The sequence below is a fragment of the Halichoerus grypus genome, chromosome 4, assembly GCF_964656455.1.
Source record: "Halichoerus grypus chromosome 4, mHalGry1.hap1.1, whole genome shotgun sequence".
Lineage (NCBI taxonomy): Eukaryota > Metazoa > Chordata > Mammalia > Carnivora > Phocidae > Halichoerus > Halichoerus grypus.
This window is the reverse complement of record NC_135715.1, coordinates 15,598,828-15,625,301: the sequence shown is the minus strand read 5'-3', so window position 1 is coordinate 15,625,301 and position 26,474 is coordinate 15,598,828. Positions and strand designations below refer to the sequence as shown.

The following is a 26,474-nucleotide window of genomic DNA, read 5'->3' as shown; positions in this document are numbered from 1 at the left end:
GTATAACACCCAGTGCCCCATTCAATACGTGCCCCCTTTAATACCCATCACCAGGCTAACCCATCCCCCCACCCCCTCCCCTCTAGACCAAATATATTTTTAAAGCGCACCTTCCATGACCCTGCATCCTCCATAGGGCTGGCCATTTCTTGACTTTTCTCAGCTCTTTGAAAAACTGGTCTAAATTTCATGTCTCCTATCTTTGATCCCTAATCACTACTCAACTTTTATTATCCAGAGGCTCTCCTTCCCCCCAGCACTACACTAAAATGACTAGAAAATTTGCCGACACGTTGCCAAAACAGACACTGTTAAAAGTCTTTGCCTTGCTGAACTCCAGCCGGACCGCTGCTTATCATTGAATGTTGAACCCTTTGCTTTCTGTGGTATTACTTCCCCTGTTCTCTTCCCCTCCTCTGACTTTTTTCTTTTCTTTTTTCTTTTTTCTTTTCTTTTCTTTTCTTTTCTTTTTTCAATAATCCCTTCTAAATGTTCTCCTTGGCTCCTCTGCCTACGACTTAGACCTTGGTGTTTCTCATGGCTTGTCTGTGAATCAGTGTTGCCCACCTGGCCATTCTGTGTGCCCTCCTTGGGAAGATTTAATCCACTCTCAGGGCTTTAATAGCCATTTAACTCCTAAATATGTATCTGTAGATCTTGAACCCTGCCCAGCAATTTGAGCTCTAGATCTGCACGTTGGCCAGTTAGTTAGGTATCTCTGCTCGGGCGTCCCAAGGATCTCTACATCTCAACATCTCCCCCAAATGTAATTTACCATTCTCTTAACAATTCAACATCCAAAAGCTTAAAATATCACCCAAGTCAAGAAAGTGCACCCCCCCTGCATAATCAATCACTTTTTTTTTTTTTTTTTTGATCTAAAGAGTTCTGCCGTCTGTCTCGACGCCACCTGTTCGCAGCGCGGTGCTTTCGGCCTTGTCATCACCAGCCTGATTTATTGCAACAACTTCATAACTCAGATCCCTGCAGGAGCTCAATCTTGCCAGAATCTCAAATTCATCTTCCATACTGTTGCCAGAATAAGCTATCAAAAACGTAATTCTGCAGTCAATAAAAATGGCAAAAGATCTCATAACATGTAAAAACATTCATGATATATTGCTTAGTGGAAAAAAAAGCAGACTCCAAAACAGTATGTCTCCATTATGATCCCATATTGTTGTTGTTGTTTTTTTAATGTGTATATATGCTCCAAGAAATGAAGAATATACATCTAAATGTTAACAGGGGTTATCTCCCAATGGTAGATCAAGGGTGATTTTCTTTTTTTATTGATTTAGTTTTCCAAGCTTTCTGCAATGAGCACACATTACTTTTGAAATCGGGAAAAAGCTTAGTCCCACAAATCTAACAATGTCAATTTCCTCCTTAAAATCTCAAGTGAGCTCTCTGTCGGCAGGAAGAGGTCCAAGCACTTTTTTGGGGTACACAAGGCCTTCGAGGACCTGGCCCTGGCCCCTATTTTCCCCTCTAGCTTCACTTCCCCTCTCATGTTGGAGAGCAGTGGGGCTCAAACATGGGGGTGCCCCAGCCAGAGTTTCAGATTCTGTAAGTCTGGGGTGGGGTCCAGGAACTGGCATTTGTTTTTTTTTTGTTTTGTTTTGTTTTGTTTTTTTTTTTTAGATTTTATTTTATTTATTTATTTGCGAGAGAGAGAATGAGAGACAGAGAGCACGAGAGGGAGGAGGGTCAGAGGGAGAAGCAGACTCCCCGCCGAGCAGGGAGCCCGATGTGGGACTCGATCCCGGGACTCCAGGATCATGACCTGAGCCGAAGGCAGTCGCTTAACCGACTGAGCCACCCAGGCGCCCTAGGAACTGGCATTTGTAATAAGTGCTAGAGATGCTGTTGGTCTGGGGGACACATTTTTAAAAAATTATTGTGGCAAAATATACACAAGATATAATTTACCATCATTAACTACTTTTAAGCATACAATTCAACGACATGAAGTGCATTCAATGTTGGGTAGCCATGACTATTATGCACTTTCAGAACTTTTTCACCCTCCAAACAGAAACTTTGAGGCATTAAATGATTTCACCCCCATCTCCCCTTCCCCTCGCTCCTTGTAAACCTCTATTTTACTTTCTGTATCTATGAATTTGTCTATTTGTAGGTAGCTCGTATAAGTGGAATCCTACCATTCCATCATTTGTGTATACCACACCTTACTTGTCCCCTCATCTAAAGATGTACATTTGGGTTGTTTCCACTTCTGACTACTGTGAATAATGCTATGAGTGTTGGTGTGCAAGAATCTGTTTGAGCCCCTGCTTTCCACTCTTTCAGGCACATACCTAGAAGGGGAACTGCTGGGTCATCTGGTAATTCGATGTCTAACTTTTTGAGGACTTGCCATCCTGTCTTCCACGGTTGCTGCACCATTTTACACTCCCACCAGCAACGCACCAGGGTTCCAGTTTCTCCGCATCCTTACCAATGTTTTTTTATTTATTTATAATGTTTATTATTTATTTATTATTTTCTGCTTTTTCAAATAATAGCCATCCTAAAAGGTATTAAGTGGTATCGCGTTACAGTTTTTGATGTCGCTAATGGACTAGAGACACATTGTGAGAACGTCTGTGCTAGAGCACTACTGAGGACCTCTGTTCTGGGAACACACAATATCGTTCACGGCTTGGTGTTTCCACAGGGCTCGCCCTTCTGCCGGGGATCCTCCTCAGTTTCCTCTACTGACTGTGGTTCATCCTTTAAAACACAACACAACGCAAATGTCATCTGCAGAAAGTTTTCTCAGAACCTCTAGGTTGGGCTGGCGGACCTCACAAAAGGTCCCCAGAGCACCAGGAGCCATGGAAGGTGGACACGGTAGCGGGGGGGGGGGGGGGGGGGGGGGAAGGGGAGGGAGAGGGCAAGGCACTGGCCGAAAAGCAAGTGGTTTGGTTGGAAGTCTGTGCAGGGAGCTGATAAGCCCCAAGACCCCTTCCCCATGGCAGACAGCCCAGCAGGGGCTATGGAGGTCTCACCACTTGCATTTCCCTTCAAGATGGAGCTTGTCATCCAGCTGCGGCGAGCACAGTTAGCAGACAGCCTCTGTCTGCAGAGTCGTCAGGATCCACCTCAGTTCTTTCAGCGCAGCCGCCAGCCCACGACTGAGCACAACGGGGTATCCGGCATTTCTGCCCAGTTTGAGACTTCTCTGCCAAGCCGTCTTTGCTCCGAAGCTCCCTGTGGAGTTGGCTGGGGTTTGTTTGGGCAGATCTACATCGCGGGCTGAGGCTCTCCCGGCCCACACTTCCCCTCCCCTTCCTTTCTGCAGCTGTCTGACCTGCACTGCAGCCTGGGGATCCCTCCTGCCCAGATAAGCATCCTCCCTTGCACATCTTTCACAAGCATTCCCCCTCCTACAATCAACTGCTTGCACCCCTACCTCTGTCTCAGTCACCACTCCCCAGAGGATCCAACTGACACAGATGGTCCCAAGAGTTGGTGCAACAAAGCAGGTGGTAAGTTAGGTTTGTCGGCCTGGCTGGTCACGAGAATGCCATCCTGAGTGGGGCGTGGGGCACACGAGCAAGGTGGCAACCCCAATGCCAAAACTTGCAAAAAGTCAGGCATTTGAAAAGTTCAGGGAGCAAGTCATATGAGGACCATGGAATTTGCTGGTTGTTCCTGAGTCACATGGATGCCCCACAGCGGGTGAAGAAAAGCTGAGGGCAGTTAACGAACAAGTGACAGTTAAGTGTGGGGGCCCTATTTCTTAAAATAGGAGAAAAGAAAAAAACCTAAGACCAAACTCAGAACTTTACAGTTAAAAAACTTCGAAGAGTCAAAATCTTTATGGGTATCCACCCAGATATTCCTATCCGGAGCGACAGGGGCCCAGGTTTTTCCAAACAGCCTGAACTCCTCCTTTAGGGGAGATAGTAAATCAAAAACAAAATCGCGGGGCACCTGGGTGGCTCAGTCGGTTGAGCTTCCAACTCTTGATTTCGGGTCATGGGATGGAGCCCCACATCAGGCTCTGCGCTCAGCTCGCAATCTGCTTGTCCCTCTCCCTCCTCCCGCTTGCACTCTCTCTCTCTCTCAAATAAATAAAATCTTTAAAAAAAAAAATCACAACTTGGAGGAGCCCATGAAGATGAGAACCACCCTAAAGGGTCGCAAGGACGCAGGGCCGGGTCCCCATCAAGTCCCCATTTAATTCACCAATCTGGCTGGACGCTGGAGAATGGCCACAGGCAGTTGCCGCCTCCATCAAGTAGTGGCGCCCACGGCAGCAGCCGTGCCCCTGCGGCATCTCTTTTGCTAGAGCAGATTACAAGGTCCCTGGAACATGGTATCCAGCCATGGATCTGGTGAATGTGTTCTTTTCTATCTCAATCAAAAAAGAACATCAGAAACCAGGTGCATTCACGGTTTTGCCCCAGGGCTATGTTACTGGTTCTGCTCTCTGAAGAGACTTGGGTCTTCTGACCATCATGCAGAATGTCACATTGAGGGGCGCCTGGGGGGCTCAGTCATTAGGCATCTGCCTTCGGCTCAGGTCATGATCCCGGGGTCCTGGGATCGAGCCCCACATCGGGCTCCCTGCTCCGAGGAAAGCCTGCTTCTCCTTTTCCCACTCCCCCTGCTTGTGCTCCCTCTCTCGCTGTGTCTCTCTCTGTCAAACAAATAAATAAAATCTTAAAAAAAAAAAAAAGAATGTCACATTGATCTATTAAACTGATGGCATCATGCTGATCAGGCAGAATTAGCAGGAGGGGTTAGCACACAGCTGGCTTTGGTAATGCACATGCAGCCTAGAAGGTGGAAGATAAACCCCATGAATATTCAGGACTTGCCATTTCAGTAAATTCTTAGGAGTCCAGTGATGAAAATCAAATTGCTTTTCCACAGAGAAGGAAGCGCAGTGGCTGGGAGGCCTCTATGGATTCTGGAGGCAACACATTCCACACGTAGGGATAATGCTCCAGCCCATAAACTGAGTGACACAGAGGCTGTCTGGGGCAGGGAGAGGGCCCTGCAGCAGGGCCAAGCTGGGGGGCAAGTACCCCCGCCACTTGGGCCATCTGCTCTGGCAGGCTCTGTGGTAGTGGAGGGGTCAGTCATAGACAGAGATGCAGCACAGATTTTATGGGGAGCCCCAGTGGGAGAATCACAGTGCAAGTACCTAGGGTTCTGGGGGGAACGGTGGAGAATTTTATGATTTTAGAAAACAGCTCCCGGCAGGTTACTGGACAGAATGCTTGACATCAAGTGACCATGTTTCCAGAACTGTCCATTGCATGCTGGGTTCTTTTGGACTCACTGTTATGGACTGAATTGAGTTCTCCCTTCTCCCCAATTCATATGTTGGAGTCCTAACTTCTAATACCTCAGAATGTATTTGGAAATAACGTTGTTAAAGAGAAACTTAAATTAAAATGAGTTCTGGGGGTGGGGCTAATCCAATCCAATCCAATCCTGATCACACTGGGGCGAGCAGTGTTCTTGTAAGAAGAGTGAATTTAGACACAGACATGAGCATGCACAGAGAGATGACCACATGAAGACAGGGTGAAGGTGGCTATCCACAAGCCAAGCAGAGAGGCTCCAGAAGAAACCATCCCTGCCAACAACTTGATCTCAGACATCCAGGCTCCAGAAGTACGAGAAAATAAATTTGTTGTTTAAGCCACCCGGTCTGTGGTATTTTGTTACAGCAGCCCTGAGAAACTCACGCACCCAACTAGCCATAAAGTCAGGTGGGCCCAGTAGCAGTCCATGGTAAGATGAAAATGGCCCATTGGGATTGAGCCTGCGTGCAATCAGAGGGCACCAGTAAACTGCAGGAGCAGGTAGGCTAGACTCTGATGTGACCAGCTTGGTTCTACCTCTCAGCTTATACCTGGGGCCACGTGAAAGGGCCCGTACAACCCACTGAAAGGGGAGGAAAAAACCCAACGTTCTAGACCAGTTGGCTTGTAATGTACAAGCCACAAATAGATGGGGGCTGCATTAAAACCACACGGGGGTGACATTAAAAGAATGTGCAAAGGAGAAATCTGTCAAACGGCAGAGCTTTGAGCAGTGTACTTGCTCCTGCACTTTGTATAGAAGTGACCTGAGGTGACAAATATATGAATGCATAGGCAGCAGTGAATGGCCTGGTTAGCCACTTTGGAAACTTGGAAGGAAAAAGACTAGAGATGCAGAGATAAGAAGGCAGGCTTGGAGGTGTGTGAATGGCCACATGGGGTTGGCTGGGGAGTGTGAAGATCCAGGTGTCACACGTTGATGCCCACTAGAAAGCAACCACCGTGCAAGAGGCACTTAACTATCAGGTAGACAAAATGAGTAGGTTAATTGACTTTGGCTAGCCTTCACCATCAACTACCCCAGAACTGCCACAGTGGGCATAGGAATGGACTCACCATAGATGTAGATGGAACCTACTCTTGGGCCCCCAGCATGGACTCTCACTTACCAAGGCCAATCTAGCTGCTGCCACGCCACACACCCAACCCGCTGGCAACAAAGGCTGAGCTCCCAATAGGACACTATTCCTTGAAGAAACCAACCAGTTACTTGGTGGTAAGTTAACTCCATCAAGCACTTTCCAGCCTAAAAGGGCCAGTGGTCTATTCTCATGATACTTTTTCTGTATGGATTTGCCCTTCCTGCCTGCAAAGCCTTAGGCAGCACCATCATCCTGCCCAATCTTGCTTCTTCTTTTATCATTACAGTTGTTAAATTTGAGCATGTTTCTGCACATTCCCTTCAGATTGGCTTCTTTCACTTAATAGGCAGGTAAGCTTCCTCTGGGTCCTTTCATGGCTTGACAGTTCATATAATTTGGATGCACCAGTTTATTTATCCATTTACCTACTGAAGGACATCTGGGTTGCTCCCAAGTTTGGACAACGACAAATAAAGTTAATGTAAAACATCTGCAGGTTTTTGTGTGGACGTAAGTTTCAACTCCTTTGGGTAAATGCCAAGGGGTGCGATTGCTGGATCACATGGTAAGGGTACGTTTAGTTTTGTAAGAAAACTGCCAAACTGTCTTCCAAAGTGGCTGTACCATTTTGCATTCCCACCAGCAATGTACGAGAGTTCCTGTTGCTCCACATCCTTATCAGCATTTGGTGTTGTCAGTGTTCCAGATTTTGGCCATTCTAATAGGTATCTAATTTTTGTTTTAATCTGTACTTCTCTGATGACATATGATGTAGAACATTCATTTTTTTTTACACTTTTTTGCATAAAGGTTTTTTTTAACTGGTTTATCATTGTGTTCCTAATGCTTGCCAAGGTCATCTCCTGAGACTAGATAAATGATAAAGGTTAAGCTATATTGAGTATATTGAAGTCTGAAATAAAAGTGTACACAAAAATATGTGCAAAAAAAATGACACAGAGAAAGTGTTTTTATTTTGTCATCTACCCTCAATGACCGAAGTTCACCAAAGACCATTTGCTTTCAGTTGGTCCCATTTTCTACCTTTAACTTCCTTGCCTCTCCAAGCTCTCACCTCCACGCCCTTGTGCCCGTTCCCCGCTCCATTTCTTCTAGCTACCAGCCACCCCCAAGAAGCGCTTTCTTTCCTACACAACTAGGACCAGTGGGCATCACTTCTGTCATTCTCACTCTCAGCCCTCTGCTCCCTCCGTCCCTCCTGACTCCGACTACGCCCACCTCTGGATCAATCTACTTTTACACATCTCAGAATTCTGGAACTACAATGTTCAACTTCAGTTTGTGTTTCACTCCTGTTTGGCAAATCCTCTTACTACCTTTGGATCTGCTTATTCTTTTCTTGATCTCCACCTCCTCAAGGCCCTGACTCCACTCTTATCCCCCTCCTTTAACCACTTCCGAGTTAATGACCTTGCTACCCACTCCACAGAGGAAACAAGCTATCATTCATGCCCTGAAGCCAGAAAGCTGGGCAGTCTTGGACTCCTTTCCCTTTCTCAGTGCAATATCCAGTCAGTTGCTTTTTCAAGTCATCTTAAAGTCGTTAGGAGACAGAGGAATTAAAAATATTTAGTCAAGTAATATAAAATTTTTTCTACAGCAAAATGAAAACATACCTTACTAAAAATAAAGCCACATTCTACATTAAATACATTAAAATATTGATACTTTTATAAATAAAATCATTTTAATGGTAAATACATGATAAAATTTCTCTCATATGCTGTTACTTATATATAGTTCAACAACTGATTTCAAAAATATAAAAACTACATCCTTCTTTTAAAAAACATTTAACTTAATATTACAAAATTATCAAAAGTTAAAAAGTGCTAAATACTCGTCCATTGTTCCCATTTTAAAACAATTATAGCACATCAGATCTTTAAAAAAAGATGAATGAGGGCATATGGCTCATCCTATATTGCCTAAAAATGAAAACTTGAGACTTTCTGGGCAGTGGGAGAGGCTGGGAAGCTGAGTTCAGTGCCAGCCAAGGCTGTCATCCATGCAGAGCTGTTCCCCATCCTGGTTCTCAGAACCACGAGATTCCTCCTTCCTGGCCCCCCTTCTACAGACAGGTCTTTCTAGGCCTACTGGTTCCAGGCTTTCAGGAGAAAAGGTTTCTGAAAGAATCTTGATATTTAACTCATATGGCAATACTAAAACAATTCTAAATATTGAGGCATTTTTGCATTTGAATTTTATGCAAAAGTCACAAATCTAATTCCATCTGAAGAGGACACTTCATCTGGTCACTTGATTTCATATCGCTTGTCGAGGTAGGATAATTTCTCTGAAAACTGTCCTTTCTATACAAACGGTGGTTGTACTGGAAAGGGTTCTAATGCCTTTTCTGCATTCTTCCAATTGTGAAAATTCTCTCTGTACCAGTCAACTGGTAGGAAAAAAACAAAAGATGAAAATAAAAAATGAAACACTAAACACCAGTTAACCAATATTTACTGGGTTCTTGCTAAGTAAGAAAAATCCTGCCCATCAGCTACTCAGCTAATTTTACTTAGATTCTTAATTTAAGTAAGAATCAGTCTTGCCAAAGGGATGCCTCATGAAGAAAACAATTTGATTCTGAACTAACCAATGTCATTGATCACAAGATGTTTCAATACCCGAAAACTTAGATTTAAAAATCAATTATTGTTTTCTTTTTAACTTCAAAAGTTCTTCAGTGCTGAATTTGCTGGTGTAAGTGTTTAAGACATTCTAAGAAATTCAGGGACAGAGATAAGTCATTTGCACTGGTTTTAAAGTTACAGAAAAAAATGCAATGTTTTGTTCATGTAAATGCAGCAATACTGCATTACAGGCATAATGAGATGGTGTGATCTTCCTTCTGATAATATGTAAAATTAGTTTATGTGGCTATACCACCAGTAAAGTGTTTTTTTAGTTAAAAAATGGTAAATTATCTTTGAATTGGCTTTTAAAAATTCAACACATCTACTCTGTGTCAAGCTCTAAATGAACACTTCTTTTCTACATGTGAGTTTATCTTTTCTCATAAATACATTTTTAAACAAAACTTTAACATATATATACAGATTTTATATATGCTCATTTTAATGGCTATTTCTGCACATACCAAATTTTGTTTGTTTCAATATAAAAAGACTTAAGACACTCAAAGATTGCAACTGTCGATATCTCATCAAATCTAAGATGCCACTGACCTCAAAATGGACCGTTATTTTACATATTACCAAGAAAGAAAGGAAGTTGGAATAATAATAAGACACTTGGACATTAAAACTCACACCTTTAAAGGATGTGAAAAAAGTGAAAAGTTTGCACCTGAGAATCAATGAACTAGGTTTCTGACAAATGCTGATAAGACACAGGAAGCCTAAGCAGAAGTCTGGGTGTGAAATTCAAGATACTTAGGAGATATGTTACTGTTGCTGGAAATATATGAGATGTAATAACTTGAAAAGTGAAAATGATGCATCACGACATTCTACCGAATTTATAGTGTTCTAAAAGTAAATTATGTTCCCTTTAAATTTTTCTGAATCTCCTCTCCCCCCCCACCAAAAGGATCAATGCATAACATACTTGTTTTCTTTATTCCTTCTTTCCAAGGCACTTTGGGTCTCCATCCTAAGCCATGTATTTTTTCTGACTTCATTGGATATCTCATGTCATTGGTAGGTCTCGGAAAACAAAACAGATTTAAAATGACATTGTGGATATATATTTACAAATTTAATACTAAGAGAACTAATGTGTGTCCATGAATCTTTACCATAATTCAAATTTTTTTCTTAAAAAATTCTCCCTGATGACACACTTATAGAAAATTTGTAAAATAAAGTACGTATTAAAAAAAAAAAAAGCATCTGTAATCCCAGAGGCCTAACCCTCTCTGTGGCTCACCCTTTTCTGCTTTCAGCCATGATCTGGGTATGAATGCAGTGCCTCATACCTAAATGTTTGATGAATGAATAAATAAATCCACATAAATGTATTAGGGCTCTTATGTTCTACACCCTGGGTACTTTATATACATTATAATAAGACCTTAAAATACTTCTGTTAACAAGACATCATTATCCCTATTTCACATTCGAGGAGATGTCAGACTTGGAAAAGGTCAGTAACTTTCTTTAGTCACACAGCTGGTAGGCAATAATGTTACACTTTATTCTTTTGACACATAATTAGGAAAAAGTATTTTAGCTGAAAATTCAAGAGCAATAATAGTAGTTTCTGGTTAAGTCCATATATTTTAGAATTGTATAAGTATCTAAGATTTCACAACCTTTCCCCAATGTTTTAATTTGTAACTCACCTATCATTAACATAATCCACCCAGTTTTCCATTTCAGACTCTGAACTGGTCTCTTTGATCTGTCAAAATGGAGAAGACTTTTGAGTCAAAATTACAAAACAAGACCAGAGAATAACAAAGGTATTCAATAGCTGATTAAAAAGACAAGAAAAACAACCCCTTGGGGTGCCTCAGTGATGCCCTCTGTTAAGCACCTAACTCTTGATTTCGGCTCAAGTCATGATCTCAGGGTCGTGAGATCGAGCCCCACGGAGTCAGCTTGAAGATTCTCTCTCCCTCTCCTCTCCCCTCCCCCTGCCCATGCGCACACTCTCTATCTCTCTCTCTCTCAAATAAATAAATAAATCTTTACAAAAGAAAAATAACCCCTTCAAAGTGGAGGAGACAGCTAAAATGAAGAGCATTTTAGTAACACTTTCCATGCTTTATAACCCACATTTCATCTGAAGCTCACACGGAACACACTGCATAAACTAGGGGAGAAAATTTATTTTTTGACTCTTGGTTATTATTCAGTATGATACTGTAATTTATGACATGAAGGATATATTTGGTCTTTATCCAAGTTCCTAAACCCTTGGAATTTCCTAAGTGATGAGAGATAAAAGTGTCTTTTGCTATTCATAACAAGCCCCTTTTAAGCACACCAGAGTTTATGTTAATGAGTGAATTTTGGAAAGTCCCTAAGGATGGTGGCTGGTTGCCAAGGGAACCAACCCTGTGCTCAGAGGGCTGGAGGTTGAATTCATAGCCAGTGGTCAACGATTTAACCAATGATGACTACTTAATGAAGTCTCCATAAAAAAACAAAACAAGGGGGTTTGGAGAACATCTGAGCTGCTGAAAACATGCAGGTACGGGGAGGGTGGCAAGCCCAGAGAGTGCATGATCAGTCCACGCTCCTCTCTCATACCTCGCCCCAGGCATCTCCTCCCTCTGGCTGTTCCTGAGTTCTATCCTTTGCAATGAGCCAGTGAGTCGCTCTGTGTGTGACTTCTGTGAGTCACTCCGGCTAAACACCTCTGCCGTATCGCCAGTGGTCAGAAGCACAGGTGACAACCAGGTTTTGTGGTTGGCACATGAAGCAGGGGATCGTCCTTGGGAGGACTAAGCCCTTAGCCTATGGGATCTGAAGCCGTCTCCAGGCAGATAATGTCAGAATTGAGTTAAATAATAGGTCACCTAGCTTGTCTCTGAGAATTTCTTGGTATGGAAAACCCACATGTTTGGAGTACAAAGTATTCTGAGAGCAGTGTAAAGGAAGAGTATTTCAGTACACCAAGTCTCCCTTTCTACTGAATCCTGAGACTGAGAATTGATGTTCACTCATACATACATACACTCCCAACTATAATTACTTACATATCATCGATCCTTAAGATTAGCACACACAGTTTTGTATTCTGACATTGAGGTATTTGTTATAATGAATATCTACACTGAATGTGTTAGGATTTTTATTTTCCTGAAAAGCTGTTATAAATGAGTGATAGAACGTCCAGTAATGACATATCTCCATGTACTTTTCATTTTTTTACTCATTCACTTTCCAATTGAGTAAATTGTAAATTGCTGATTTTGACTAAATGATTAGTGCCACTAATTTAATGACAATTCTGAAAACACTACCCTTTTGCAATATATACATACCAGTTGTATTAGTTCTTTGGCAAGCTGGAGAACTGACATTTCAAAATTGGTTCCAATGTTGTAAATTTCACCTGGTTTCCCCTTCTTGAGGACAGTGAGAAATGCTTCTACTACATCAGTCGCATAAAGGAAATTTCTTGTTTGAAGCCCTGATCCATGAATGCAGCTAAAAAGATTAAATGAAAGGGATCATAAAGTATAAAAAGTAAGCTCTCCCAAACCAGGGTAACACAACTCCAGAGAAGCCAATTCCCATGGGGAGCCTAGAAATCTTTTACTGAAAACACAAATTCTCATGAGTTTTCTAAATTTTATCCGTAATTTTTAAATGACCACCGAACTTCCTACAGCACTCAGGGGGTAAGTTGCAAACATATAAATGACCCCTGAGAAATAAGTTATGCATCAATTTTCTACCTTAAATTCATCTTGAAGAAATATGTATAGCTCTGTGAACTAGATAAATCCTTTGGAAAAGTAAAATTATATAAAGACTGATGTCAGATCTTAATGCGATAATTCAAAGTTCTAGGATACATTATTTAAGAATTGAAATTATAAAAAAAATTCAAATTATCTAAGTAAATTATAAAGATGAGTAACAGATTGTAATTATTTAAAGAACCATCACATTGATTGTAGAAGGAATTCATAAATTTGTTGAAACATTCAATTCTATGGCCTTCAACTCTTAAGACTATGATTTTCAAGAAAGGCTGTCACTGAATACTATCCACATACCAGAAAAACATATGGGTACAAAGGTAAATAATAACATACCATTTCCTGTTGTGTTGTAGTAAAGATATAAATTTTGGAATAACCTAAAAGAATATTTAAATATCATTTCAGACATTGGAAATTCACTCATTAATATGAATCTAACTCATCTTAAGATTAATAGATTATGATTATTAAGAAATATACATAGAGGTAAATTCTAATTCTTATCAGTTCAAGAAAAAAGCTATTGTAATTTTGGTAAGTGAGAGAACTCTGAAATAGCTTCCTATTTCACAAAAACAAGATATCTGCTGGACAAATATAAAGACAAAATGATACAAATAGTGTAAAAATTCAGAAAAAGTCTTCATGAACAGTTTGGTCTCATCACAAAAGCTCACCTTTGATTACATAAGGGCAGGAATCATATCTTATTTATTGCTTTGCATACAGCACCTATTCAATCAGTGCTTGTGAAATTAATAAGAAGTAAATTCCAGTGCCATTGACCTCAAAGAAAAGTCATGTTAAACAGGGTGAGATATATTATTAAACTTACAACACACCTCTGAAAGATACTTCCCAAATTAAGCAACGTAGATATTAAGACCAAGAGATCATGACATGGCCCCTTTCTTTGGCCGAATAGATAAATGCAACGAGCTGGAAAGTGAAAAACCCTATCTCCAAATTTTTAGGCACAGAAGGTAATGGTTACTTCAATTAGGCTTAATGATAACAGAACCAACTGCACAGTTGGTTCAGCCTTTTAACTACATTTCTTTATTCACTACTTGTACTACTTTCTGGAAGATGTTCAGGCCAGCAACAGTAAAGAGGAGCTAGGGAACAGTGAGTCAGCGGACGGGAAGACAAATTTCTGTACAAGCTTCCCGCAGGACTCTCTAACTAGCTCTCAAATTTCTAGATTGCAAACCAGGAAGGAGTCTTCAGCAACATGACAGAATGCTCTATAGTGCTTCAGAATCGTGAAGAGCACCGGGCATTTCCACATTATCATCTCACTGGATCCTTCAAAAATCCCTTCTGAGTATTTTCATTATCCCCCAATTCAAAGATGATGCTCCAAGGGCCTAAGGTCACGCCATCTAGTGTCTGGTTGAGACTTGAACTCAGGTCTTCAGACTCTAAACCTGATGAGATTTGCATGTGTGGCCTATACAGTGCTTATAATTATGTACAATTACAGCAGAAATTATTCCAGACAAATAACTGAAGAGAGATTATCTTAAATAATGAGAAGCTATAATCACTAAAAACACACCATGGATTCACAAAATGTACCTTTTCTGGATACTGATGTGGTCCGTAAACATTACTGCTTCGCGTGATGACGGCTGGAAACTTAAAAAAGTAGTCAATGTTAATGCAATAAGAGGTCCAATTGTAATGATTTTCTGAAGATAGGCAGTCCTAAAAGATGGGCACCTGCAGCTAAGTAACTCCACGCACCTTAAGGACAGAAGCGAAGGGATTTTTTTCTGATGTAAGGTTCCTGAAAATATGGGAGAGGATAGGATTCAGAGAAAGGCAGAGGCTCCTAAAAGGAAAAGGAATATTTTCTTTCCTGGGACAAGAGCAGGATGAATATAGATGGGGGCAGGTTAGTTAGGTTTGATAGCGGGAAATTAAGGGAATGTCTACCCGACGATTTCAGAGACTGCGTCTTGGACCTTAGGTTTGGTTAGATGTGAAACTTCACGTTGTCTTTCCCTGATGCACCAACACTTACAAATAAAAAGAGCTACTACGAAAGGGAAAAGGGCCGGCATTATGGAACACAAAAGGCAAGAAAATGTCAACTCCCATTCACGAAGAGCCAAGAGAGGTGAACCATGCAGAGACGAGCATGTGGCAGGTCACAGAATCTGGCCCCCACTGTCTTCCACCCGGAGAATTCTGGGAATCAGGATATTCCAAGAGGGCTTTCCCCTACACCTGTAATACTCTACGTACCACTGAAGTAGAAAACATATACATAAATTATTCCTTTAAGTGGTGAACTGAACATGAAGTAGGTCCTACTTTGTCCACACAATATAGGAAATAAGTATTTTAAACTCCTTAATATATAAACTCCTCAATCTATGTCTTCAACTTTAAAAATGGAATGTGGCTAATGCTAACTTGGAGTTGTATCACCTAAGTCAAAAGAAAAATGATTCAAAAGGAGTTCTGAAATCAGTTCTTACTTTATATCGTTCCCAGTATGACTGTACAAAACACTCAGCAGCTGCTTTAGATGATGCATAAGGATTTGTAGGTTGTTTGGGTGAAGATTCATCAAATTCCTAATTTTAAAAAGATGCATTAAAAAATACACCTATTATGCACAGTTTCTAAGCAGAAAAATCAGAAAACATATTATAAACCTGAAATGTTAATTACTACATGTTAGAAGACATTTACTGAACCCCAACTATGTCCCTGGCATTTTTCTAAGCATTTTTTATAGAGCAGCATTCACAACAACTCTATAAGGCAGGCAGAGAGAACAGCAAGTGCAAAGGTCCTGGGACAGAACTGTGTCCAAAGGAACTGCAAGGAGGTTGATGTTAGAGAAGAGAAACGGGAGATGAAGCTGGAAAGCTAGAGGGAGGCCAGAACATGCAGAACCTTGAGGGCCTGTGTCACAATATGAACAGGTTTTGAGCAGAGCAATGTCATGATCTGACTTATATTTTAAAAATCATTCTGGCTATTGTGTCAGATCTGATGTAGGATGACAAAGGTACAGGAAGAAAAAAGTCTACCTCATAAACATTGCAATGAGAATTGAGAATAACTGCTTCTCACAGGTGGGACTGGATATTGAGGAGAAGTGGTCAGGGTCTGCTTTTTTCATTATAAGTTTTTTCAAACTGCTTGATTTTCTCACCATGTATGTGTGTTGGTAAAAATATAAAACAGAATGAGGTCACTTGTTGAAAACAATGATGATAAAAAATATAGATGAGAAAAGAGACATCTTTTGCATAAAAAGTATAATATGTACAAATGATTTAAAAAGGAGAACAGATTCTAGTTTCTACAGTAATTTCACATTCACTCCTTGACATTCCAATGTTTCCCAAATGGAGGAGAAAGGTGAACAGACACTAGGCTGCAGCCTATTTACCTATGCCTGGCCCATGGGAATGACATTCATCATGTATGGACTGGGACAGAAAGGTGGGATGTGCTGCTCTCTTGTAAAATATTGTCAGTCAAATTACATATAAATTTGTATTGAGACAAGGTGATTGTTGCCATTTCAGGTAGCATTCTCTGATTTGAACAGAAGACACAAAGGAATAACATTTTGGAGAGTCCCTCAGTGTGTATAATGAGGGGATGAAAAAAGCCCACAAAAGGTTTTAATAAGACAGATTTGCATTGTGGTCCATGGTAAGTAGGTGAAACATACCATTTCTGAGCTTACCTTATCAAGACTGCCTCCGTATACTTCATCTGTGCTCACGTAAATAAACTTCTCCACTCTGGCTTCATGAGCAGCACTTACCAAAACATGAGTGCCATAGACATTAACATACGTAAACTCAAAGGCGCGTACAAATGAAAGATCTAAAAAAAGAGAAAAAGCTAGAACAATTCCATCCAAAGGACAAAACAAATACCCAACAGTAGACTCGGGTTTAAGGAAAGCTCCCTATTCACTTCTCTTCATTCACCACAACTGCAATAGTTTAAAAAAATAACAAAAACACATTGCTACTTATGATTGCTTTAAGCCTAAATTATGAAGTACATGAAAATTCTTACAACCTAGAAAACTATCAGTGCTAAATTTGCAGGAAACACTTTTTTCTTATTCTAAAAAGAAAAAAATGATACATCTAAATTTAAAACGTTCTTAAATTTAAAACCTGAAACTTCTAGTTTCTCCTAATAAACGGCAAGGCTTTTCAGATCAATCTGTTATTGCTGAAAACACAATAAATGCTGGATAAATTATTTTTAAAATAAATTTACTTTGAAGAATAGGTTCTCTATAATCTGGGAATGAGGGGAACTTTACTAAAAATGGCTCACAATCCAGAAACAAAAGGAAAAAAAAAAAAAAAACTGATCAGTTTGACTATGTAAAAGCTCTTGCATAGAAAAAACAAACAACCAGAAAATCTATAAACAAAGTAAAAAGACAAATGACAAACTGGGACAAATATTTGAACTTATCAGAAACAAAGGGCTAATATATTCAATCTATAAAGAAGTTATAAAAAATAAAAAGGAACAACCCTTTTGGATAGGAGACATAAACAAATAGTTTAGACAAGAAATACAAAGGTCCTTAAGCTTAAGATGCTCAGCCTCAATTACAACAAGAGAAATCCAAAATGAAAACTCACACATACCACTTCTTACCTATCAGACGGCAAAGAATTTTAAAATTTGACCATACTTCTGCTGGTGAGGCTATGGGGGCAGATACTCTATACATTAGGAGTAAGAAGACAATGTGTTTCAACCCCTAGGGAAGGAAATTTCTCAATATCTAGGTAAATTACATACGCTCTTATCCCTTAACCCTGGTTATCGGGCTGAACTGTGTTCCCCCAAATTCATGAGAGAGCCCTAACCCCAAGTACCTCAGGATGTGCCTATATTTGGAGATAGGGCCTTTAAAGAGGTGACTGAATAAAAATAAGGTCATTCGGGTCCCTAGTCCAACATGACTGGTATGCTTCAAAGACGAAATTTTGACACAAAAAGAAACACTAGGGATGCGCAGGGGGAAACTATGTGAGGACACAGTGAGAGAGTGGCCCTCTGCAAGCCAAGGAGAGAAGACTGAGGAGAAGCCGGCCCTGCCAGCGCTGGGACTTCCAGCCTCCAGAAAGGTAAGAACTAAATTCCTGTTGTTTAAGCCCTCAACCTGTGGTATTTTGTTATGGCGGCCCTAGCAAACTGATCTACCCTGAATTCCTCCTTCTAGGAACCTCTACCCAACATCAATTGACAAATATACAAAGGACACAGGCACGAAGCCATCCACTGCAGTACTTACTATTTAAATAGCAAAATGTAGGAAACAAACACAAATGTGGTACATCTACGCAATGGAGTATATGAAAATAAAAAGGAATGAGGAATATCTCAATATTCTGTTATAATCTCCTAAATATACTGTGGAGAAGACCAAGGGAAATGATAATTTTAAAATCAGGTAATAAGGCAATAATATACTAACTACCGGGTGCCTGGGTGGCTCAGTTGGTTAAGCAACTGCCTTCGGCTCAGGTCATGATCCCAGAGTCCTGGGATCGAGTCCCGCATCGGGCTCCCGGCTCAGCGGGAGCCTGCTTCTCCCTCTGACCCTATCCCCTCTCATGCTGTTTCTCGCTCTCTCTCTCAAATAAATAAATAAATAAAATCTTAAAAAAAAAAAAAAATTATAAAAAAAAAAATAATATACTAACTACCAATGAGGATTCAGCAACATTCTATCTTTTGTTTAGGTGATGGCTATATGGGTATTCATATCATCATTACTCATTTAGCTTTACTTCTAAATTCTTCTGAAAGTATGGTATATTGCACAATATAAAATGGTAGACAATTAGAAGATATCTCAGATGCACAAAACAGTATGGATAATAATATAATGTTCAACCGTGTATACACAAGACCCAGCTTTAAAAAAAAAAAAAAATTAAAAACACAGTTGAAGGTCCATCTCCCCAGAAGTAATCACTATATTGAATTTAGTTAAACTCAAAGTTTTAAGATAGCATTCAAGATTATATTTCAACCTACATGAATAAAAGTGCCTGGAAAAGCACCCAGTTTTCCTGGTAGGGCATGGCATGTGCTCTTTCAAAGACATATTAAGCCCCTACTTGTTTGACTTCAATACTGGACTTTGATTTAGGCTAATTAGTCACTGGGGAAAAAAAATGCCCTTCATAACTGTAACATAAAACAATGCTTACCTACATGTGTTTGTGCAGCAAAATGTAGTACTATATCTATTTTTTCTGTTTCAAAAAGCAGTTTCACGAAGTGAGAATTACATATGTCACCCTATACGAAAAGCAAACAGGAAAAAGCAAAATTTCATTCAGCACCTCCATTGGTAATAACTATTTTACTACATGAACCCAAACATTGATAAGAAAAAAATTAATCCCCCACCACCACCACCCTGCTTTAATAGAGAATATCTTGAAAATCCAACCAAGAGGTCAAGTAAGTATAGTAATGATGTATTTCTCCAGCATCCTAGGATATAAGATATTCAATTCAAGATACTTTTTTGCAAATGTGTCTAAAACAGTATTTTATCAAACACCAACTATGACTAAGAACCATGCTAGCTTTTTCCCATAACATTCCTGCCAAGCTCATGTTAACAGGAAACCTTTAAAACATATTTTTAAAGTTTGAGGTAACCATTATTGCAATATATTTAAAGTAAGTTTAACAATTACAATGACATTTTTAAAAATGTGTTTCACCACAACTAAGTGAACTTATGAGTACTTTTGATTTTATATGTACATTTAATTCTTCTAAAAATATGTATTCTCAACAATTCTTTGGTGACTGAAAGAAACACTTTCATATAGAAGAGTAGAATTATAAAATGTTTGCTCAGTATATTCTTTATAATTTGTGGTGAAAAAGAGAGTTTATAGATTACCTTTTTTACAAGAAAAACATAAATCATGAGTTAAATAGTTTCATCTGACATTAAAATTTCCCTTTGCAACTTAATGACCTGGCTCTCTGGTTTATACTTTGGACTCTTCTAAGAGTGCCTAGTAAGACTCAGCCTTCCAGAGCCAATCAATCCACCCTCATAGAAGAAGATCATCCCATGGGCTGTATGTTGGGCTTTTTGGCTGTTGCCTGGCCTGAGTAACAGTCCCCTTTATACCAATCTCTTTAAATCCCAGCAAGGCCTCATTAAGGCTAGTGAGGACCTAAAAATCATAAACCACGTAAGTTCAATCACCTCCCCGTAGATCTGCCAAGGCACCAAATATCACATGCAGCTTTATAGTGGTATTAATCTAAAATCAGTATTCTCTATAGCACGTGGTACTTCTGGAAATTAAAAGGTCTTTAATAAGCATGCTTTCCAAGCCCACGTTACACAAGCTTGCGAAGTAGAAAGATAAAATGTCTGAATGGCTAGAGACACACCATAATAATTACATAATTATAAGAAAAGTTTCATACCTGTATAAATTTGTAGTTTTGTTTATTAGAAATGGTTTCAAGATTCTTCAAGCTTGCACAGTAATCCAGCTTAAAACAAGTGAAGGAGGGGGAGAAAACAACACAAAAAGTGGTAATAGTTTTTCCTATAAAATATTTTAAAGACTGTAGATGTTCTGATCATAATATAAAAACATGTCTTCTTAAAGTGTTTGTTCTTTGTGTTTTTAGAAGTCTCTGATATCTTAAAATATAAAAAACAAAAACCACGCAATTTTGTTACCTTTTCAAAATACAAAAAAAATTACTTTTTAGAAACCCCTCCTTTAAAAAATTTTTCTGCCCAGATTTGCCCCCAGCCACCAGAAAAGCTTACCATTTCTTACTGCAAAGGAATTAGTACTTGAAAACAATTACACCTGTGTTATGCATATTATAACTCATTACACTGTTTCCTGAGTTAATTGTTGGTAAATCCCCATACAAAGTGGGGAAAAATTACTGCCCCTGATAGTAAGGCAGGCAAAAATTGATAAGACCTACAGATTATTCTGTCTATAGATTTTTACTATTACATTTTATGAAACTAAGGTAACTAATCGCATCTGTGTTTAAAGTCAAAAATCCAGTGATTACCAATCATGGCTTTCAGACTCTCCAGGGAGACTTCAATTATTACAGAAAAATCCTCAAAGCTAAATTAGTTTTAATTTAAGAAGTAAATGTGTAATTTTCCAGGAGGTGGCAGTTCTAATAAAATAATAAATTATAAGTTATAATAAAATAATAAAATCAAATAATGAGAGTATCCCAACTCTGGAAAAAGGTTAATAATCACAAGATTACACTAAATATTTAGGTTGAAGATTTTCTTTTGGTAAAAATACTGCACTTACAACCTTTACTTTATGGGCTATCATAATGAAAAACTTTTAAAAGACTAAGATTAAATACAGCATGATCACATGACTATGTAGGCCCCTAAGTTGTTAAAATGACTAAATAAAAAATTAAAATATCAGCGTGATAAGATTCTAATACTTAAAAAAAATGTACATAAGTGTCAGTGCATGAAGCTCATTTTTATAAAACTCACCTTGTCTAGATTTATGATCATATAGTTTGGATAATCTTCTACTAAAGAGACAATCACATGTGATGCGCTTTAAGAAAAAAGTATATTATGTTAGTAGAAAAGTTAACCTTTTCCCTAAATTCTTCACATTTCTTAAATGTTACCTTAACCTGTTGAGTATTAGGAAACATTCAAAGATACCTTTAAGTTTCTGCAAAATAACAGAAATAACATAACTACACTGAATACACTCCTTCCCCACCCCCACTTTTCACTAACTTTCTCACAGTATCAATAATCGGTACTGATATATCGATATCCCTTTGCACTGTGGAGAAAAGAGAATTTACCGGTCCTAGGTATAAGGAAAAAAAATAGTTTAACCAAATGATTTTGTCCATGTGCTTTGAGTGTGGGAGCAAAGCAGGATAAATACAATGGGTGGTGGTCAGTACAGATAGACTGAAACTGTAACATACCTTTTAAGACACTGTAGGTATAACTATGCAAAACTTAAGTTAGTATGAGCATAGGAGTTGTCTATGTTCACAGTAACCCTACTGCAATTGCTATCTCTTGGTACAAGAATTTGGTGGTGTAAACTAGAATCCTCTGGGAGGTTCTAGATTAAACCTAGGTTTCCAAGGCTAATAATGGCTGAGGCCATCCTGAGTTAGAAAGCCATAGTGGCTCCTGGGTTTCCGAGGACCTGAAGTGGAACCAGAGACATCTGTCAGTGAGATGATCCACCAGATTTTCTCATAGACACAAAAACATTGGGCTCCCAGGAACAAGGACAGCCCTTGACCAAATTATGAACTCAGTTTGTATTTGACGGCCCTTTCACATCATTTTCTAGAACTTGCCCTTCCGGGACCAGCATTCTCACACAAGGACCACCCTTTTATGCCCATGCCCCTCTTCTCATTAGATAAACCCTGCCTGTCTGATACCCTCCTCCAAGTTATTGTCAGATTTGAAGAGGTGATTTAAGGTGCTAATGGAGGAGGTGATTCCCAGGCTCCTCTTCCACTAGACATTGGGAGTTTCCTGTTGGTACCTGTGCATTTGTCCATTCAATAACTACTGAAGACCTTTGTAAAATAAGCCAGGCATTTTTATAGATGCTGAGTGAACAGTAGTCTCTGCCCTCATCCAGTTGACATTCTACAGCAGGGATGCAGACAATAAGCAAGTAAACACTAATACACAAAATAACTTCAGACTTCAGGTAGTGATTAGTGTGTTAGTTGGGAAAGGGGCTATTTCAGATGGGATGGCCAGGTAATGCCTGTCCCAGGACGTGATATCTAAGTAACCATCCGAACTGAGAGATGCAAGCACTCTAACCAAAGGGGAAGCAAGTGCAAAGGCCTCAAGACAGGAGGAATGGGCCTCATGTGTTCCAGGAACTCCAAAAAGGTTAAGTGTGGCAGGTACAGGAAAGCAAAGAGGCAGAATGGCAGATCAGGTTGGAAAAGTAGGGCCTGGACACTTGAGTCTTCTAGATATGCTAAAGAGTTTGGATTGTTTTCTAAGTTTGACAGGAACCATTGGGGTAAAACTCTCATGCACTTACTTACTTAATAAACACTGACTTCTCTGTGCAGAACAGACTTTAAGGGAACAAGAGGGGAAGCAGTATGACCAATCAGGAAGCTACAGTAGTAATCTAGACAGAAGACAGTAATGTGGACTAGAAGAGGAGGGGGGAGGGGGGAGAAGTGTTCGCTTCGGAAGCAGAGAAAGAGGGCTCACTGATTGCATGTGGGTGTGAGAGAGAAAGAGGCATCACATATCTCATCCAGGTCAAAGCACCAGAAGAGAGTTTTTTGTTGTTGTTGTTGTTTTCAAGCCCGCTGAATAAATGAATGTCCTACTATAATTCAAAACTCGTTTCTTGGCGCTTATACGTACAAGGCCTGCCTGTGTACGGAGGGGGCGGGATGGAGGCTGGGCAGTTGGTGAGAAGCTTACTGCAATGTCGGGGCACTCAGAAGAGTGTCAGGTGCATCCCGGGCCAGGTGAGAGGGCAGATGGAACCACAGCACCTTGGCTTTGATTGGGAGACATCTTAAAGAAGTCGCAGTTTCAAAGGAACCAAGTCTTCGCGGACCGGGAGAGGGGGAAGAAGGTAGGCTGATCCTGTTCGTGCGTTAAGAGCCCCCCCCGCCCCGTATCAGAACCCCCCCAAGCTGGTTCCAAGTTGCCAAGAGCAAGCAGAGGCTCAGGAAGAGGTTGGGGTTTCTGGGGAGCCACTACTCGGCCAGCGGCGCCGTTACCTACATGAAACCAGCACCCCCGGTCACCAGGAGCCGCTTCGCAAAGCTGCTGGGAGGACCCAAGGGCTCCGTCCGGCCTGCAGCTGACATCTCCCAGCTCAGCAGTGCCTGGCAGCGTAAAGCGCCAGATCTGCACACCGCAGGCAAGTTCCACCGCGACTTTTCGCGACGCGTCCCGCTGCCCCGACACGTCAGTAGGGCAGGCGGCAGCAGCTTCCGGAGCCCGGCCGACTTATCCCCGCCCACTTGCGGGCTGGGCGGGGCCCTTGGGTGGGCCAGTGGCGCAGCGCTACTGCGCAGGCGCATCTCTTCTCTGCCCAAACCTGGCCCGTTAGGCGTAATTGGGGTGGCTGGGAAGTGGGGTCTGGAACGTTTTCGTGTCAAGTGACACCAGTATAAAATCGGGCTTTACTTAATACGCAGATGGTCAGAGTTATGAATGATTACCTTCTTTTCATTGTTGTACTGCTAAAGCATCTCCACAGATTACTCACCAGTTGAGCTAACTCCAGAAGTTCTCTGCTTGCAAAGTGTGGAAATGGGAGGTTGCAATTGCAAAATGCCTTCTCCTTTGTTGTTAATATTATTACCGACAATGCATGCTGCTGGCAATCATGGTGAAGATGTCCCTAGAGCCTACCCTTAACTATTCTCGCTCATACTCACTCTGCCCCAGCTTGCCTGCCACTCCTTGTTTCTCCTTGAATTTGCCTGGATGCCCTTTCCCCAGATGTCTGCCTAGTTTTTACCCTTACTTCTTTTTTTTCCCCAAGATTTTATTTATTTATTTATTTGACAGAGAGAGAGACGGTGAGAGAGAGAACACAAGCGGGGAGGAGTGGGAGAGAGAGGGAGAAGCCGGCTTCCCGTAGAGCAGGGAGCCCAACGTGGGGTTCGATCCCAGGAGCCTGGGATCATGACCTGAGCCGAAGGCAGATGCTTAACGACTGAGCCACCCAGACGCCCCTACCCTTACTTCTTCAGTTCTCAGATTGAAGGTCACCCTTGGAGAGAGTCCTTCCTTGACCACCCCAATTAAAATAGCAAGCTCTACCCCAGCCCAGCCTAACAACTTTATCCTTCTTTTTTCTCCATAGCAGTCATCAACATTTATGTTGAACTACTCATTAGTACTGGCTAGGGAGGGCAGGGGCTTTGTTTTGTTTCCTGCTATAATCCCAAGGCCGTGGGACCAGGCCTGGCACAGAATAAATGATCAGTTAATGTTGAATGGATAAATAAATATCTTGGGTTTTTTTTTTTCTTTTTTCATATAATGTTTGGCAAAGTATAAGAAGACTGAGAATACCCAGTATATGTGGAAATGTCATTTGTTACAACCTTTTTCGGGGGCAAAATGGTAACATATAGGAAAAGGTCAAATGCACATAACCTATGATTCCCAAATTCCATGATGTATAATATAGATAATTGCAGAAAAACACAAATATGTTCACCGATACACTGCTTATATGTAATAATGAAAAACTGCATACAATCTAATAATAGTCTCACTTCTTAAATACAATGGATCTGCAAGGGCTACAGGCTCAGAGAGGAGAACTTGGAGTGTTCAGCGCACTGACCGTGGCTCGGTAAGGATGGAGCCAAAAAGTCGAGATGGAAATTTGAGAGACTCGAAAGCTATATTCTAAAGAGTTTTGCTTGTGTACTAGAGGCGATCAAAAACCTTTGAAGGAAGTGATGCAGTCAAATTTCGTTCCCCATAGCTTTCTGTGGCTCTAGGGTAGAGGTGGGCTGTGTGTGGACAACTGGAGAAAATTAAGACTGGTGGCAAGTTACTTGCCACAGGCCAAGTAAGATCATACCATAATGGTCTGGATATCGACATTGACAGCTCCTTCCTACCATCGCCGCCCAGAATCATTGAGATGACTGTATGTACGGATGTAAGCTATACTTCCCAGCTGTCTGACGATAAAATTCAAGAACACAGGGAACCTAAGAGGTTAAAATCGGTTAGACGTGCCAAGAGAATTCATGCGTTAAACTTGTACATGTACAGTTACGTGTCTTTGAGACAGTAAAGCGGAAACGTTCAGTAGGTTGCATAGGCACCTCGGGCTTTGCGGGAGCTTTCCTTTCTTCATCAGAACCGGGGCCATCCTGCGATCCTCAGTTCTTCCTGAATCCTACAAACTCCACCCCGGAAAGCCCTCGGGAGCCGTGCGGGCGACCCCACGCATGCGCAGTAGCACCACGCACGGGGACGACGGAGGGTAAGGCTTTTTCCGTAACCTAAAGCAACAGCCTTCTGAGTCTCCATAAAAAAGGCGGGAACTAGCCAGCAGGCTGGGGAGTGATGGGACGCGCGCCTCCGCACGTCCCGCCCATTTCAGCCTCTGATTGGTGGGTGTACTGGGCTCGTGGCGGAGGGGCCTGCCGCATAGGTTGTCAGTCTCCCGGGGGCGGATCCGGGACGCCGGTCCTGCTCCCTCCTCCCACAGCCCCGGCTGCCGACGTGGGGAGGGCGGCCGCAGGCGGTTAGGGCCGGGGTGTGGGTGCCGAGAGGGAAGGAGGGGGATGGGGGCCCTGCGGCTGCTGGCGGTGGCCCTCACCTGCTGCTGGTGGCCGCCGGGCAGCCAGGGTAAGACCCTGCGGGGCAGCTTCAGCAGCGCCGCGGCCCGAGACGCTGAGGGCCAGAGCATCGGCCACTTCCAGTTCCACGGTAGGTGCGGGGGCGGGGAGCGGGATGCAGGCGCGTGGGCCCATCCCGCGGGCCGCGCCTCTCCGCCTCGCTGGGGGAGGCCTGGAGCCGGCGGCGGCGGCGACGCGGGG

General features: G+C 41.4%; 2 protein-coding genes across 10 annotated transcripts in view; one reads left to right on the top strand and one right to left on the bottom strand.

Moving 5' to 3' along the window:
• Positions 1-44: 44 nt before the first annotated feature.
• Positions 45-23,897, bottom strand: TGDS (TDP-glucose 4,6-dehydratase). Of its 5 annotated transcripts, XR_013446904.1 has the most exons (14): positions 23,680-23,897; positions 21,415-21,481; positions 20,340-20,408; positions 19,088-19,178; positions 16,576-16,718; positions 15,347-15,445; positions 14,439-14,498; positions 13,191-13,234; positions 12,411-12,576; positions 10,761-10,819; positions 10,025-10,122; positions 3,015-3,216; positions 2,322-2,736; positions 922-1,045 (listed from the first exon to the last, which is right to left on the bottom strand). XR_013446904.1 is itself a non-coding variant. In XM_036080106.2 (12 exons), the coding sequence occupies exons 1-12, from the start codon at positions 23,763-23,765 to the stop codon at positions 879-881; spliced, it is 1,149 nt and encodes a 382-aa protein (XP_035935999.1). In that variant the 5' UTR covers positions 23,766-23,897; the 3' UTR covers positions 50-878. The 5 variants fall into 5 exon arrangements, 3 of the variants coding, with proteins under 3 accessions (XP_035936003.1, XP_035935999.1, XP_035936002.1); XR_004913379.2 differs by lacking the exon at positions 2,322-2,736 and having other exon boundaries at positions 942-1,045; XM_036080106.2 differs by lacking the exons at positions 2,322-2,736; positions 3,015-3,216 and having other exon boundaries at positions 50-1,045.
• Positions 23,898-26,136: 2,239 nt separating this feature from the next.
• The window catches only part of GPR180 (G protein-coupled receptor 180), a 42,182-nt gene continuing 41,844 nt past the window's right edge, over positions 26,137-26,474 (top strand). For 3 of the 5 annotated variants that reach the window (XR_013446903.1, XM_036080104.2, XM_036080103.2), the window contains exon 1: positions 26,137-26,364. Coding sequence is in view for 3 of the 5 variants with exons in the window: in XM_036080104.2 (XP_035935997.2) it covers positions 26,220-26,364 (145 nt within the window). In the remaining 2 variants the exon portion in view is untranslated. The remainder of the gene's footprint in view (positions 26,365-26,474) is intronic. The other 2 variants (XR_013446902.1, XM_036080101.2) reach the window with 1 other exon arrangement.